This window comes from Strigops habroptila, chromosome 4 (assembly GCF_004027225.2).
Source record: "Strigops habroptila isolate Jane chromosome 4, bStrHab1.2.pri, whole genome shotgun sequence".
Taxonomy (NCBI): Eukaryota; Metazoa; Chordata; class Aves; order Psittaciformes; family Psittacidae; genus Strigops; species Strigops habroptila.
The window spans coordinates 69,853,007-69,867,507 of NC_046358.1; the positions used below are offsets into that span (position 1 = coordinate 69,853,007).

At 48.3% G+C, this 14,501-nt stretch overlaps 1 protein-coding gene across 12 annotated transcripts in view; it reads right to left on the reverse strand.

Moving 5' to 3' along the window:
• The window catches only part of XPO6 (exportin 6), a 55,686-nt gene extending 43,395 nt beyond the window's left edge, over window positions 1-12,291 (reverse strand). For 8 of the 12 annotated variants that reach the window (XM_030482103.1, XM_030482097.1, XM_030482096.1 and 5 more), the window contains exon 1: window positions 11,998-12,281. In XM_030482103.1, coding sequence (XP_030337963.1) covers window positions 11,998-12,000 — 3 coding nt within the window. In that variant the 5' untranslated portion in view covers window positions 12,001-12,281. Of the gene's footprint in view, window positions 1-11,259; window positions 11,838-11,997 lie in introns of those variants that run through there. The other 4 variants (XM_030482101.1, XM_030482100.1, XM_030482098.1 and 1 more) reach the window with 4 other exon arrangements.
• Window positions 12,292-14,501: the final 2,210 nt, after the last annotated feature.

The following is a 14,501-nucleotide window of genomic DNA, read 5'->3' on the forward strand; positions in this document are numbered from 1 at the left end:
ACCTTATTGAGGCTCTAGAGAAGCAAAATCATTGTGCCTTGCTGCTTAAACCAGGACTCTGTCTCAAGTTCAGTTCAGCCTGTAGACTAGGACTCCAGCATTTGGGTAGGAGGAGTTACCCATCCAATTCTGGTGAATGACAGCAGAATGATTTTTGGATTGCAATTTAGACATTGCACACTCAATTTCATAGAGGATACGACACTGTTTGCAGATAACCAAAGACAACCCCATCCCTTAAAAAAGTACTTGATCATTCTGGAAGATACGAAAGTGCTTTATAATGCTATTTCAATTTGCTCCAGAAGTGCTTTCATTTAGGAGATCGCTTCCTATCGTTTTACTTCATTTTACTTTGTCTAAAGCGCTTCTTTTAGAGGAAAGCTCTTCCCTAATGCTTTGCCATAAAAACACAAGCTGTTAACCTTTCAGTGCTTGCTATTAACAGCTCAGTAGAGCATCGATCATACAAACAACACTCTAAATACGGCAACTCAGGCTGATGACAACTGCAAGAGGAGGGTTATGTCTGTTAAGTTTTTCTCTAATGTGTTTGGAAATGAGTATCACTCCAAGACAAAACTAAGGTAATCCCTCTACAAAGCTCTTTTTAGTAAGATGTTAATTGCAGCTGCCATGTTATAAAGGTGACTTTACCCCTCAGGCAGCACTGGAATACTTTCCTCTGACATGGAAGAACAGCTTTTGCACCACACATGCTGAACCTTAAAACCACCTCCTTCAGTGGCAAATCTAAGCCTCCCTCAACATCTCTACTCTTCAGATAAAGAGGACAGGATCTTTCTGTTAGGCACCCCACCATGTTTTTCAATTCAGATGCCCATTCTTGTTCCATTCCTCCCTGCAACACTTGCACCGCTGAAGCACTTCTCACACCACATCTGACACCTACCAGTCCACAAAGCCTCCTACTCTGTGTATGGATCGCAAATACCAGCTACATCTACCAACTCATGCTCCTAATGGACAACTCTTCCAGGAGAGGAGGGACTATAGGAAAGCACACAATGTGAAACGCGGCTGTTTGGAGTGTTCCCAGCAGGAATTGCTGTAATGCCACCAAGCCTGTACACAGGGTTAAGAAGAAAGAAGAACCATGCACACACCACAACAGCAGCTGCTAGTATAAAGAAACTCATCATCCTGCTTTTGCTGAATTACAGTGTCCCATCCTCTTCCACCTCAGAGCCTTCTGCGTCCAGCTTTGTGCAGTTACTTTATAGCACAGTTACACATGCACAAATACAAACCACTACACTTCAGCTGAATTTGCTTCCTTCTATTATTATTTTTATTGTTGTAGATAATTTTTAAGGAAACTTGGTCAACACTACCTTAGTAATACACATACCTAACATGTGTATGTAGTAAGGTAGCCATTTACTCATTTAAGAATTACCAGGGTGTCTTTCAGAGCCTCTCCAAGCCCGAACCCAAACATAACATGATAAAGAACACATAAATTAGTCATTACACCCTCAGGAAGACTGTGGGTCATTTCAAACCTGCCTGTGTGGGCCACAGAAGTCTTCCTTCTGCAGCCATCAGCAAAGCACAGACATTACCACCACTTTGGTGAACCCCTGGAGGAGTCTTAAGTCACTCGATGCAGTGAAGTTCATAAACCAAGTGCAGTATTTTTAGAAACAAAAGCAGAATTACAGTGTTTTACAAAGAAGTTGTATGACACCCAACACATCCTCTAGAAAGGATGAATGTGCATACCGAGAGGCAAAGCTGTGCAGCTCAAAGGCAGTGTTACTCATGACATTTAATCATTTCCAACTCATGATTTTTGAAGTCTGGGGTCTCCTTATCAGAATAGCTCATGCAGAGGTCTTAAATTAGGAGACAGCCTGCAGAGCCTGCCACATACGTGCTCCCCGGCAGCACACCGCTGATGGTATCAAGACATGGCTCCAGCTTTATTCTCAGCTTCCTTGTTGCATTTCAGAGATGTTTTTGTGGTTTTAATGAACCGAAAGTAGATTCAGCTTCACTCTGTGCTTTGAGAACCGCTCAGGCTCCCGGTGCCATTTCAAGAGATATTCTGGCTGCAGAATACATCCCACTTACTTGGTTCACTCATTTCAAGGGCCACAACTTGTGCAGCTCACTAATGAGACATAAATTTCGCAAAGTCATTTCTCTTACACCACAATTTGAGCAAAAAAAACCAAAAACCTCCTATAAAAGTCATGAATTACTGTTCTACCTCAAGGCAACCAGCAGAGGAATAAAGGCACCACGCTACTGTCCATCTCCCTGCTGTGACAAAGACAACGTCCAGCTGCTCAAGGCCCTTCTGCCTGCACAACTCATCACTTTAGAAACCCCAACCTGCGCTTCAGGAGTGGATTTATTTTATTTAAACATCAGTTAAGGACTAGAAATGACCACAGGCTGAACACTACTGCATGGGACAGGCTGTGGAGAGCCAGCAGTGATAATGTGATTTCTCAAACACGACAGGGAGATCATCTTACCTGTAAACACTGCCCGCTACACAAGTAATCAGGCACCTTTTTGAATACCTTAGGGATCTTATTTCTTAAATCTCCTTGTACAGGCAGGTTCAGTTAACCAGGCTTCAGGTTTTAAGGCTGAACTTTGACTAAGAGGCTCAAATGTCTGAGTGTGATTCTTTCTAAACCAACAACTTTTAATCAACAGCATCAAGCCCAGTAGCCAGCACATCCTCCACCAAGCGTTTCACATTCACTTTCCTGTTTACAACAGGAACACAGCAAGCTCAAAGCATTAAAATTCAACACCTACAAATTCCCTTAGAAACCCACCGAAGGGATAAAAATCATCACAGCAAGCTGGCCTAGGCAAAGTAAGATTTAGGCACAGCACCATTCCAAGCCACGCTCTTGCTGAGGAGGAGCCCAAGAGGAGGGTGGGCTGCCCACATGCTGACGACTTGCCAATTGATTTACTGAGGTTTAGCTGCTGGAAAATACTTAGCAACTACTTATTTCCCCAAACAAGTAGTTGCTAAAACAATGATACACAGATGAGAAGTGCAGAAGTGCCCAAAGCAGACTACTCCAGATCGATACCCTGCATTGTACAACTGTGGATCACCACAGCAAAGGGTCCCCAGGCGGCACTAGAGTCACTTTGTGGACTTAAGGCTTAAATTTGACAATCTAACTACAGTCATTAGACCTTCCTCAGTAGACACTTGGACAGTTCTCTGCCGCTGCCCACCACTTTTTAAGCCACCTCTGACAAATTTTCAGGTGGGGTGTTATCAGAAAAAACAAGCCATAAAGTTACAGTAAGCTCTTGAGATGAACGCCACACAAGATCAAGCATCTGTCAAGGGCCACTTCCCAGCTTCTAAAACACTGCAAGGTGACTCTGGTTCTCTCCCAGAGTACAGAAGTAACTTAAAGTCTCCCAGTGAAGTCCAGAAACTGGCACCTCTCAAGGGAACAGTTTTGCAATCAGAGGGTTTGGGCCCCTCCTTTCACCTCACGTGCTCCCTTGGCAGGGTTCCCCGGGATGTGCCACACTTCGAACAAGGCTCCGACACCTTAGAGGGAGATCCTGTCCTTTTTTGCAGAGCCAGTGCTCTTGCAGGAGCTCCTGGACGCTGGTCACAGGGTACAAATCACTTCCCTTTTCTCTGAATAAGTAAATTTAGGCTTGCACAAACCACAGGGCTGGTCCAACTTAACTCATTTTGAGATAATCCTTCCCTTACAGGTGAAGTAACCCAAGTTTTACAAAGGAAGGTGTGAAAAAGAACCCAAGGCCATACTATTTTGGACACAGGTATGTTGCGGGGGGTGGGGTGGGGTCGAGAGGAAGGGTATTTGTGGAGGGAATAAAAAACTTTCTTATAAAAAATATTTTTAAGAAGTAAAAAGGGGTTAAGAAAAATGCTTGCATCTTCCTATTCACGCTGAAGAACAAACAACTGAGCAGCAGCACATAAATGAATTTACAAACACTGCAAAGTTGACATCAGTTTTAAAAACCACACTTATCTTCCAGTTTTAACCAAAGAACACCATTCTTGCTCTTACAGATGGATATTTGACACTTCAAAATGCTAAAAAAGCTTATTCCTCACCTCTTGTTCAGATGTGGCAGCTCCTTTGACCAGAGAAGAGATTAGAAAAGATGTGTGATAGGAGTCTAAACCTGGCATGTCTGCACACCAGCCTGAGCTGGCCAAGATGCATTAATGGACTTTTAAAAACACTTCTCAAATACTTCACTGCCTCCAAAGCTGCAAATAAGCTCTTATCTCAACCTACAGGCAATTCACAGGCAAACGCTCTTAAATCACAGTTGTTTGCAGTCCTAACTGAAGAAGTCTCTGAAAGTATGTACCTATGCAGAGTTGGAAATGGAAAGCATCAGGACAAGCAAAAAAGAAAGTGAATGTAAGAAAACAATTATTCAGCCTGTTTCTTAAAGTGGCACTTGCATTCAGATGCAGCTCCAGCTCCAGCAAGGCAAATCCCTGCTGAGATTTAATGGCACTGACACATCCCAGCTCCTCATTTTCCAGGTAGCTCTCCCACATCTACTTCTGCCTGGCAGGATTCGATAATGATGATGATGGACGATGATGATTTAGCCCATGACCTTGGGGAAAAACCTCTCCCAATGCCAGACTACAAAGGGCCATCAGCACAAGGTGCAGGGCAAGCTTGGGAGAAGGATCATACCTTACCCAATATATTGCATCAGCCAGATGTGATTTCCAAGGAGGTTATGATTCCACTACACAAAAACATATTTTACAAAACACTCAAGCCCTGTTAAAGAGAAGACAAAAGACTGTGATATTGCAAGTTAAATTGCTGGCAAGAGTCTTAAAACTTGTGTTGGGCATTCAAGAGTGTATAATGAAACTATCATGGACAACACCATGGGAATAACTCTGTAAGACCTTTTTTTAATCTTAAATGTTTCCAAAGGACAGCACACGCAGGAAGAACATCTAGTCCACTTAAAGACAAAACAAGATGCTGATATCTGCAATGATTCTGCACTGTGGGCTATTTCACAGCAGCACCCTTGCATCTCCTGCAGCTTTGGGGCCAAGCACTGCATGCAGCCTGCAGGGAAGGTTGCAGGGTTCTCCTCCTCGGCAGCAGGGGCTCGGACAGGCCAACACACAAACAGATTTTGGTCACCACAACCTGGCCCACTTCATCAAGCACCAGCAGGAAATAAGAAAAAGCAGCTGAAACTTTGCTGCCAGGTGCTGCAAAGCAGCTTTTTCCCCCCATCACAAAAACTGCTTCGCCTGGTCTCCAGGGTTGCTGGTGGGATCAAAGGAGAGGCAGCCTCAGCCTTGGATGGGAGCAGGAACAGCCTTGCTCCTGAGCACCTACCTCACGCTTGCATGTCAGAAATGATAGGCCATGGAACACATCGTCCTCCTCTTTCCCTTCACATTTTCAAAAAGAAAGCCAAGGAACTGTAGAAAATTTAATCTTACCCCTGATAAGCAAAGGAACAGGGCAATGGTACAGGGAAAAACAACCCTAACCACTACAGACAAACACGGCCTAGTGGAAGGTGTCCCTGACCATGGCAGGAGGTTGGAACTAAATGAGCTTTAAGGCTCCTTCTAACCCAAACCAGTCTGGGATTCTGTGATAGAGAGCAGCTGTCTTCACTGTATCGCTTCCAGACCCTGATCTTAAACACATCCTTCTTCACTGCCAGCGACGACTCCGGGAAAACAACCACAGAGATAAACTTCAGCAGAAGAAACTGTCCTCAATCCCAAAGCAAGGGACCAGAGGTATTGCAGTGCAGGAGAAATCTGTTCTGGGTTTACCCACTGAAACAGGAGAGAATCAACCCAGAACAGATTTTTCAGACAAAATTCTCTCTCATAAGGAAAAAAAACCCCGCTCTTTCCTCTAGAAGGCTGCATCCCATAAATTCAATGCTGACTTTGGCATCCTGACAAGCCAGTACACAAAACAGATGAGTATGCTCCTTTTTCTGAAGAGGGGACAAAAAGGAATCACCACAATTCCTCTTGGGAAGAAATTCATGCTGCAGTTAAAGCTGGAATAAAAGAAGTCACACTGCTAAAAGTACACACAGACTTGCAGGTCCAGCCACAAACTCCAACACGTTGAAACAAGTAAAAGATAATATGGAGCATGGTGCAGGGAAATGGTAAAATAAATATAATTCTGAGCAGGATCCCCATAGGAGAGGGATCAGGGAAGATTAGGGAGGAATATTAGGAATTTGGGATGTTGCTAGAAGAGCCTGAAACAATTCAGGTGGAATGAAAGCTTCCTACCCTGACTGTAAATAGAAATCAGAAATATGAATAAAGAAAGGAATAATACGTGGAGGGGGAAAAGGTCAGATTGGAAAGTATTTCCTCACAGAAACATCTGTCATATACCTTAGGTGCTCCTGAGGCCAGGCCTGGAGAGGCTGCACCATTCCCGACCTTCTAGAGGACCCGCTGCATTTCTGACCACAGATACTAACCCCAAGGGCTGCCTGTGTGAGTAAGCAACTCCTTGAACATCATAATCAGTAGGGGAAAAGCCAATTGCTCTAAAATCTGTTAATATTTACACTTCTGTTGGAACAAATAGACCTCCACAAGAGATCAGGGACACGCCACACACTTTACCACTCTAAATGGTATTTAAAGCATTTTATTTCGCCAAAACAAAGCTGGCAAACACCTTTTTTTCTTTCTCCAAAACCAGAGATTGCCATTCTCATATCTGGGATGCAGAGAAGGCCAAGGCACAGTGACCCAAATACAGTTATTAACAAGAAATATCTGCTGACTGATAAAGGATAACAAGCACCTCTGCTCTGGAGCCAGGCTGAGAGAGCTGGGCTTGTTCAGCCTGGAGAAGAGAAGGCTCCTTAAGGGGAGACCTTAGAGCAGCTCCCAATGCCTGAAGGGGCTACAAGAAACCTGGAGAGGGGCTTTGGACAAGGGCCTGTAGGGACAGGCCAAGGGGGAATGGCTTTAACCTGCCAGAGGGGAGACTGAGATGAGCTCTTAGGCAGAAGCTCTTCCCTGTGAGGGTGCTGAGGTGCTGGCACAGGTTGCCCAGAGAAGCTGTGGCTGCCCCATCCCTGGCAGTGGTCAAGGCCAGGTTGGACACAGGGGCTTGGAGCAACCTGCTCTAGTGGAAGGTGTCCCTGCTCGTGGCAGGGGGCTGGAACTGGATGAGCTTTAAGGTCCTTTCCAGCCCAAACCAGTCTGGGATTTGGAAGGATTTTAGGACACATTATTCTACTAAACAGGTATCAGCCTATACATGTAAAAGCCACATTGTTTTTCTACTTCGCATAATGCTAACACCCTTAAGAAATATAACAGCTCCTTCTCCATGATCTAAATGGCAACACCTAATAACATGCATCAAAATAACCAAACTCCTCAGAGCTTTTGGGTGTCCACACACCAAGTGATCTCATCACAGCACTGAACCCCACTGCATGAGCTCAGCAGAATACGCCAAGTTTTAATGCTTTTCTACTAAAACAATTGCAACAAACAACACTTATCCATCAGTGGATTGCCACCATCATCATCTAGCAGAAAGAGGTTTTTCAAGCTGGTTTAGTGGACCTGGAGGCTCAACTATTTTCCTTCAATAGCATTTAGTCCAACTGGAGACAGTGCAGCCTAGGTCTCTGAAATAGGGTATATGTATTGTAGTTATAGATCCTCAAACATATTTATGTATTGCCATGCTGCTAAATTAGCCATTTTCTTCAGAGAAAAAGCTTCCATTCTGGGGGAAGCAGCCTTAACAGCCACGCTCGAGAGCAGCTTTCCTGCCTCAAACTTGCTTCTGATTCCTCCTTGTCTTAACTCTGCCCAAAGGGACGTGCAGGCTCGGCCTCCACTCAGGGCCACCACAGGCACTCGGTACTGCTGAGGGTACCTGGCTGTGCTCTGCACCTACACGGGCTTTGCTGCAGAGTAGTAAATACATAAATGTTCACTAGCACGAAGTCTCAGCTCCCATTTCCTGATTTAATAAAGCAGGGGCACAGAAAGTTATGACATGACTCGAAGGCTGAAAAAGGAAGCCAGATGTCAGAGCTGCAGCTCGAACTCCATTCTCTCATTTCTCAGCCCAGTGAGCCAGAATGGTTTAAAAAGGGTTTACTTTTATTTTTGAACTATAGACTTGAAGGGGATATACAAGAAGCTGACAGAACTTCAGGCCAGTACACCACAGTGGTCTGGGTTTGGTGCTACACATCAGCCAGCAATGCCTTTGGCCGTGGACAACACACTCCAGCTCCCCCCTGGTCTCAAGAACCTCCTCATTGAGCAGAGGACACCTCACCATGCATGAGCACTTCCAGCCTGCCCTGCCCAAGCAGCGTGCTCAGCTTTACCATCTCCTCCACCTCTTATGGCAGGACACTCCTGTAGCTCAGTTGCTCCACGAACAGGCAGCAGCAACCCAGACATGATTTAAAACATGAGTTTTGCAGCAGTAAGAAGCTGCTGCTGCCTCTGCCACAACAATGTCCTCAGCCACCTGCACAGGAGACATCAGGAGTGGCCCCAAAACCACAGCACTAGTTCAGAGCCCGCAGACCTGATCGAGCCTCAGGGTCACCAGCTCAGCTACACTGACATACATAATAAGCATTGGCTATTTTGGTAATTCAGCAGCAAGCTCCTTGGCAACCAAGTGTGCCAGAATAACCTATGGCTCACCATTACCTGACCAGATATGCTGCAATCCAGACATACTTTATTCCTTAGCAAATGGAAGGCTTAAACCATCAGCAGGTCTCCAAAGGAAGCTTTAAGGATAAGAAAATGACAGCACTTGCTGCTAAAAAAAAAAAAAAAAAAGAAGGTGATAAAGGCTATAAAATAAAAGCTAGGATGCTGCTCGGGAAAACTTAGAAAGATTCAAGCTACACACGCCCACTGCCTACTTCATTTCTGCAAGTTATATTTGCTTCACACAGAACAGGGACACGAGCGTCTCTGGATCTGCTGCTGCCACTTCCATTGTCTGCTTCCCACTGTGCCACGCATTTACGAGGCCTAGTGACAAGCCCAAAGAAGCGTGACTTGTTTTGTAACTAGAGCTTGTTTGCAGTTCTCTGACTTAAGGGTTGACTTCGTATGGCATCTTTAAATCTGATACCTCACACAATAGCATTTCCTGGAAGGAGTCCCCTTTCCTAAGCAGTTCCTCTAGTTGCTGGCAGGATACAAACCCCACATAACTAAAGAATACATTCTCTGGGAGGTAATCCCCTGACCTCCAGCCTCACACCGGAGTTATGAGATGACTGGCATGCTCAGGAGATCATAACTGAGCTCCGAGATGGTTCATCTTTGCTAGTGGCAGCAGAAAAAAGGTAAAGAATGAGTGATGAGACAAACTCATAGCTTATTTGGATACAAAACACAAATGCATTCAAGGACTAGTTCCACAACAATATTTATTTTGAAGCTGTTCACTAAAATCATCTAGAAGGATCATAAAAATTGTCTAAGAAACTCTGCTACTACTCTATCAAAGGTCTATCAAAGACGAGAAAAGCTTGAAGAGTGCCACCTGAGTGCCTAAGTTGGAGCTAGTTACCCTGTGGTTAGAGCTTAACTTGACTTCACAGAAACCCCCTTGAGGAGCCTGTGTTTTACAATACTGTTTTCTCTACAAAGATATCTCAACATCATCAACGCTGACACATCCTTTTCCCAGAAAGCCACAACCTGGGTGCCCTACAAGAACTATTTAGCAGACACACATTAGTCCAACGTGCCACGAGCCTGGGATAACCACCACACATTTGCAACAAGCAGAAAGCTTGGCACAGCAGGGCTGCTCTCTACAAATACCTCAGAAAGCAAAAGAATGATTCAAGCTTCCTGTGAAACTAAACAGCTTTTTAATGGTGGCATTAAGATTTCTGAACCACTCGTGGCATCTGAGCACAGAGAACCAGCACCTGCCCCACAACATGTGTAGTTTCTGAGCTCACTGTACACCACTGTTTCCTCCTCCTGCCTTTGCTGGCTGCTCCAACTTTACAATTTCTTCTCAACGTTCCTTCCCAGTTAACCAAGCTCTAACTTACGACTGCTCCCATTGCTTACTCTCCTCCCTCCCAACCGAATTCAACCTCAGCTAATAAAATCTGCTTGCACAAGTCTGTCTTTTGGACAGCAGAGCTGAATTCTGTTTTATTTGTTCCCAGTATGCCTTACAGCAGCTCATCTTCACACCTTCCCAACTGTTTCCGGGAAGGAGGCTACACTACTAAACAGAACATGCCCATCTGTGAGCTACAGGGAAATGGGAACATAAGGAAAATCTTGCACAGTACTCACATGGTGAGTTACAACAGTAAATTCTGCAGCATAGCCCGAGGACTGCTTCATAACTTCCAAAGCCTGTACTCGGCTGGTAGCTGAACCAAGAATTGGATTTTCAAGGAAAAAAAGCAAGCCAGGAGTAATTCGGGAGGCTGCACACGCATATCTGTATGGAGGTAAGGGAAGAACTACAGAGCCCTTTTGCTACCTGCAGTTACCAGTGCAGTCCTGAAGCACAAAACTGTGTAAACTCTTTCCACATGCAGAACTGCAGTTTGTTACATACAACTGATCTAGCAAATTCTCTGGACTCAACCATTTTATTTATTCATCTTGAATATGAGTATTCGGTTGAATGCATCTTCTCGAAGTATTCACTAAAAAGAATCCGCCTCATCCCTCTCTGGCAGAAGCTAAATTCAGAATGACCTGTGACATGTGGCAGAGAAGTTCATGAGTCCATCCTGAGCAGGCAGGTACATCCCTCACACTCACACATCCAGTAGTAGCTGGCTGCTACTTGTATTTACTGAGGAGACCATACCCCACCCCAGCAGACACCCTACAGGGCAGTAAAACCTCTCAAAGGGCCTAATGAAATTCAACTTAAATGTGCTACAGAGAGCAAGGCTTCATAAACTAACAAGAGTGCAAAGGAGCACATCAAACAGTACACAGACATGATTATTTTGGCTCTTGAGTGAAGAAATTCACAACTGCAACCCAAAGATCCCAATTTCCTGAAGAAAAAAGGTGCAAGGCCTGAGCCTACATTCACCTAAAATGGCTTAACGCAGGAAGTGGTAGAAAAGTAGACCAGTAACTACTGCATTTGCCCAGTGGGGCTCTCTGGGTGAAATGGGACAGGAGGCAGATTTCCACGAGCCATACAGGGCTGCTGAACACACCTCTACTTACTGATCAACTGCAAAGTACATGTGTGCGGCTTCCCTTTGTCAGCCTGATAAATTTAGGGATATGAGGTTTCCCTGCAGGTAGAACAAGGGAAAAATAAGAACAGCAGTTGTTACTCAGCATATCACTGCCAGCGCTTGCTACGGTGATAGTGAGTGATATCACAACCCCCTGAAGACAGATTTCCACCTACCAGCCCTACAAGCCTACTGTGCGTGCGGCCAGTGGACTAAAGATGTCTCCTCTGGCTTCTTCTCAAGAGAAAAAAGATTGTGCAAATCAAAGCGTGCCACATCTCAGCTCCGTATCGCTCACAGGACTGCATGCTGCTGCTGCTGCTGCTGGGAGGCCGCTGAAGACCAGTATCTGCAGCAGAGTTACAGAAAGCTCTGCACAGAAGGGAATCCAGGTCACTGCTGCAGCTTGTCCAAGGCTAAACCGGAGGCGAATGGGGCAAATCCACGCGTGGCACCGGGGAAAACCACAATTCCCCACCCCCCAAACGCTCCCAGGAGGAATTTTTGCCTTCACGGCTGTCACAAAGGTGTCAGCACAGCGGCCCGGGGGGCGGAGGCCTCCCCCCACCGCCTGTGGGGCTCCCGGGCCCGCACCCCCGGCCCAGGCTGCTCCTCACAGCAGGCCGCGGGCCGCCCGACCCCGGTCCGGGAAGCAAGCGGGCCCGGGACAGGCCGCGGCCGCCCTCCGCCGGGCCCCGCTCCCCTCGCACTCACCATGGCTGCCGGCGGCTCCGCGGGGCGGCTCTAGGCACGGCGCCGCGCTCCGCTCATGTCATGGCCAGCGATTGCCGCCGCCTCCCAGCCCCCGGGCCTCCCCCGGCCGGCAGGACGGGGAGCCCCGGGGCGCTGGGAAGGGGCGGGGCGGGGCGGTGCGGCGCGGGGCGGTGTGGGGCGGGAGCGCGGCGGCGGGCGGCGGGCACGGCTGCCGCTACGCCAGGCGCATCCTGCAGCGCACCGGGACGCGGCCTCGCCCGCCCCGCCCCCTCCCACCCGCCGGAAGTGGTCGCCGGGCCCCCTCAGCCAATCACAGCCGAGGCGGGGGCGCCGACGCATGCGCACGTCACCGCGCCGCGCCGCCGGCCGCCGTCTTGGAGAAGGGCACGGTGCCTCGCGGGACGGGGAGGGGGATGCGCATGCGCAGGAGGCGCTTCCCGCCGGGCTGGTCGGGCAGGGTGTGCGCGCGCCCTTTGCCCGCGAGGGGGCGGGGGGAGGAGCAGCAGCTCGCCGGGCACGTTGCCTGGCAACGCGGTGGGGCAGCGCGGCTTGCGGCCGGGCCCGGGCCTTGGCCTTGAGCCCTGCTCGAGCGGCACGGCCGGCAGCGCTGCCTGCGGCTCCTCCAGGCACACACACGGGGACACTGTGTTCACTGCATGTGTGTCCCTGTGGCTCATTAAATAGCTAAAATGGGCTGGAGGGGAGCCCCTCAACACTGCAGTCAGCAACGCCAACGAAGCTACATGGTGTAGAAACCTGCTCCTAAACACCTGTACCTGGGTTTACCTCAGCCTGGGCTCTCGGTTTTCCAACACCTGACATGGCGTTGGGTGAGGGAGTTAACGGAGATACCCAACAACAGTGGGTGAAGTTAAGGAAATCCAGCCCCTACCTGGTGCCTGGGACCAGCCGGAGCACCAAAACAATGAAGTTAATGCGGATTGAAACACTTCTTGTGATTTCCAACCTCTCCTTGGCTCTTCAGTTGGAAAGGATTGCTGAAACCAGCAGCTTAACGGGCTTTAGCGGGGACAGTATGCATATAGGGACATTGCACATGCTTGTGCTTATATTAGAGGATTAAACAAAACAAGAGGGAGGGAAGTAAACCTTCTGTGGGGGTAATTAATCACGAGGCTCAACAAGAAGATTAGGGTTGAGCAGTCCCATGTCTTCTCCACAGCAGAGCGCTGGCCCTGCGGCCCCTGTCCCGCTCACCTGCACAGCTCTTCCCGCTGGGTGGGAACACCATTGCTGGGCCACGCAGGCTAGTACAAACCTCTCTGAGAAGGAGACATGCAGCTCACAGCCGAGCAGACGCTGCCTGGCTGCACAGGACATGCCATCCCGTCACTGCCATGTGCTGGTGAATTGCCATGTGCACCCCCAGGCACAGCACCACCTTCAAAACCTACCTCTCCAATACCTACAAACCCTTCCAACACCCCCAAACTGCCTCTGACACCTGCAAAACCCCTCTGACACCTCCGAAACACCTCCGAAACACCTCCAAACCCCCTCAACACCTCCAAACCCCCCTCAACGTCTCCAAAACCCATCCAATGCCCTCAGAACCTCTCCAAGACATCCAGACCCCCTCCCAACATGTCCATACCCCCTCTGACACCTCTGAAACCTCTCCACCACCTCAGAAACCCCTCAAAGGCTTCTAAAACCCCTCCAAAACTTCTCCAACATTTCCAACACCTCCAAACTCCCTCCAGCCTCTCCGGAATGCCAGGCTGAGATGAGCCACATGCCGTTGACAGCGGCTGGAACTGCCTTGAGGCAGCGCAGGTTACATGGAGATGCTGCAGCTGCGCAGGCAGAGGGCAGGTTCCCATGGTGACCATTCAAAGGATAATCTCCTTATTGCCATATTCCAAGGGGGGTGTTGTCGACACGTGCTCCGAGATGCACATTGCCCGCCGAGGAGAGCCAGCTGCAGGACACGTTCCTGCTGAGCTGCGTGCTCCATGCCTCTGAAGCTGCAGAGATGTGCTCCTTCCACCCCTGTGCGGTTTGGGATGGTTTGTGCTTTCTGGCTCTCCGAAAGAGGAGCAGCTCCAGCTCCTGGGCTGGGGCGGGAGGGGTCTGGTGTGCTGGGACCAACAGAAAGAAAGGAAACCTGCCAAAATGCTGGAACCTCATCGGGAGCTTTTCTCTATTCCTATTTCCCTTCCAAAACCCGAGCTGTGGAACACTTTTAGCACAGGATTTGGGGCTGACAGCAAGCTCTGAGCTTTGCAAGCCATCGTCCCTGGTTTAGAATCATAGAATCCCAGACTGGTTTGGGTTGGAAGGGACCTTAAAGCTCATGCAGTTCCAACCCCCTGCCACAGGCAGGGACACCTTCCACTAGAGCAGGTTGCTCCAAGCCCCGTCCAACCTGGCCTTGAACACTGCCAGGGATGGGGCAGCCACAGCTTCTCTGGGCACCCTGTGCCAGCGCCTCAGCACCATCACAGGGAAGAACTTCTTCCTTATATCGAACGTGAACTTCC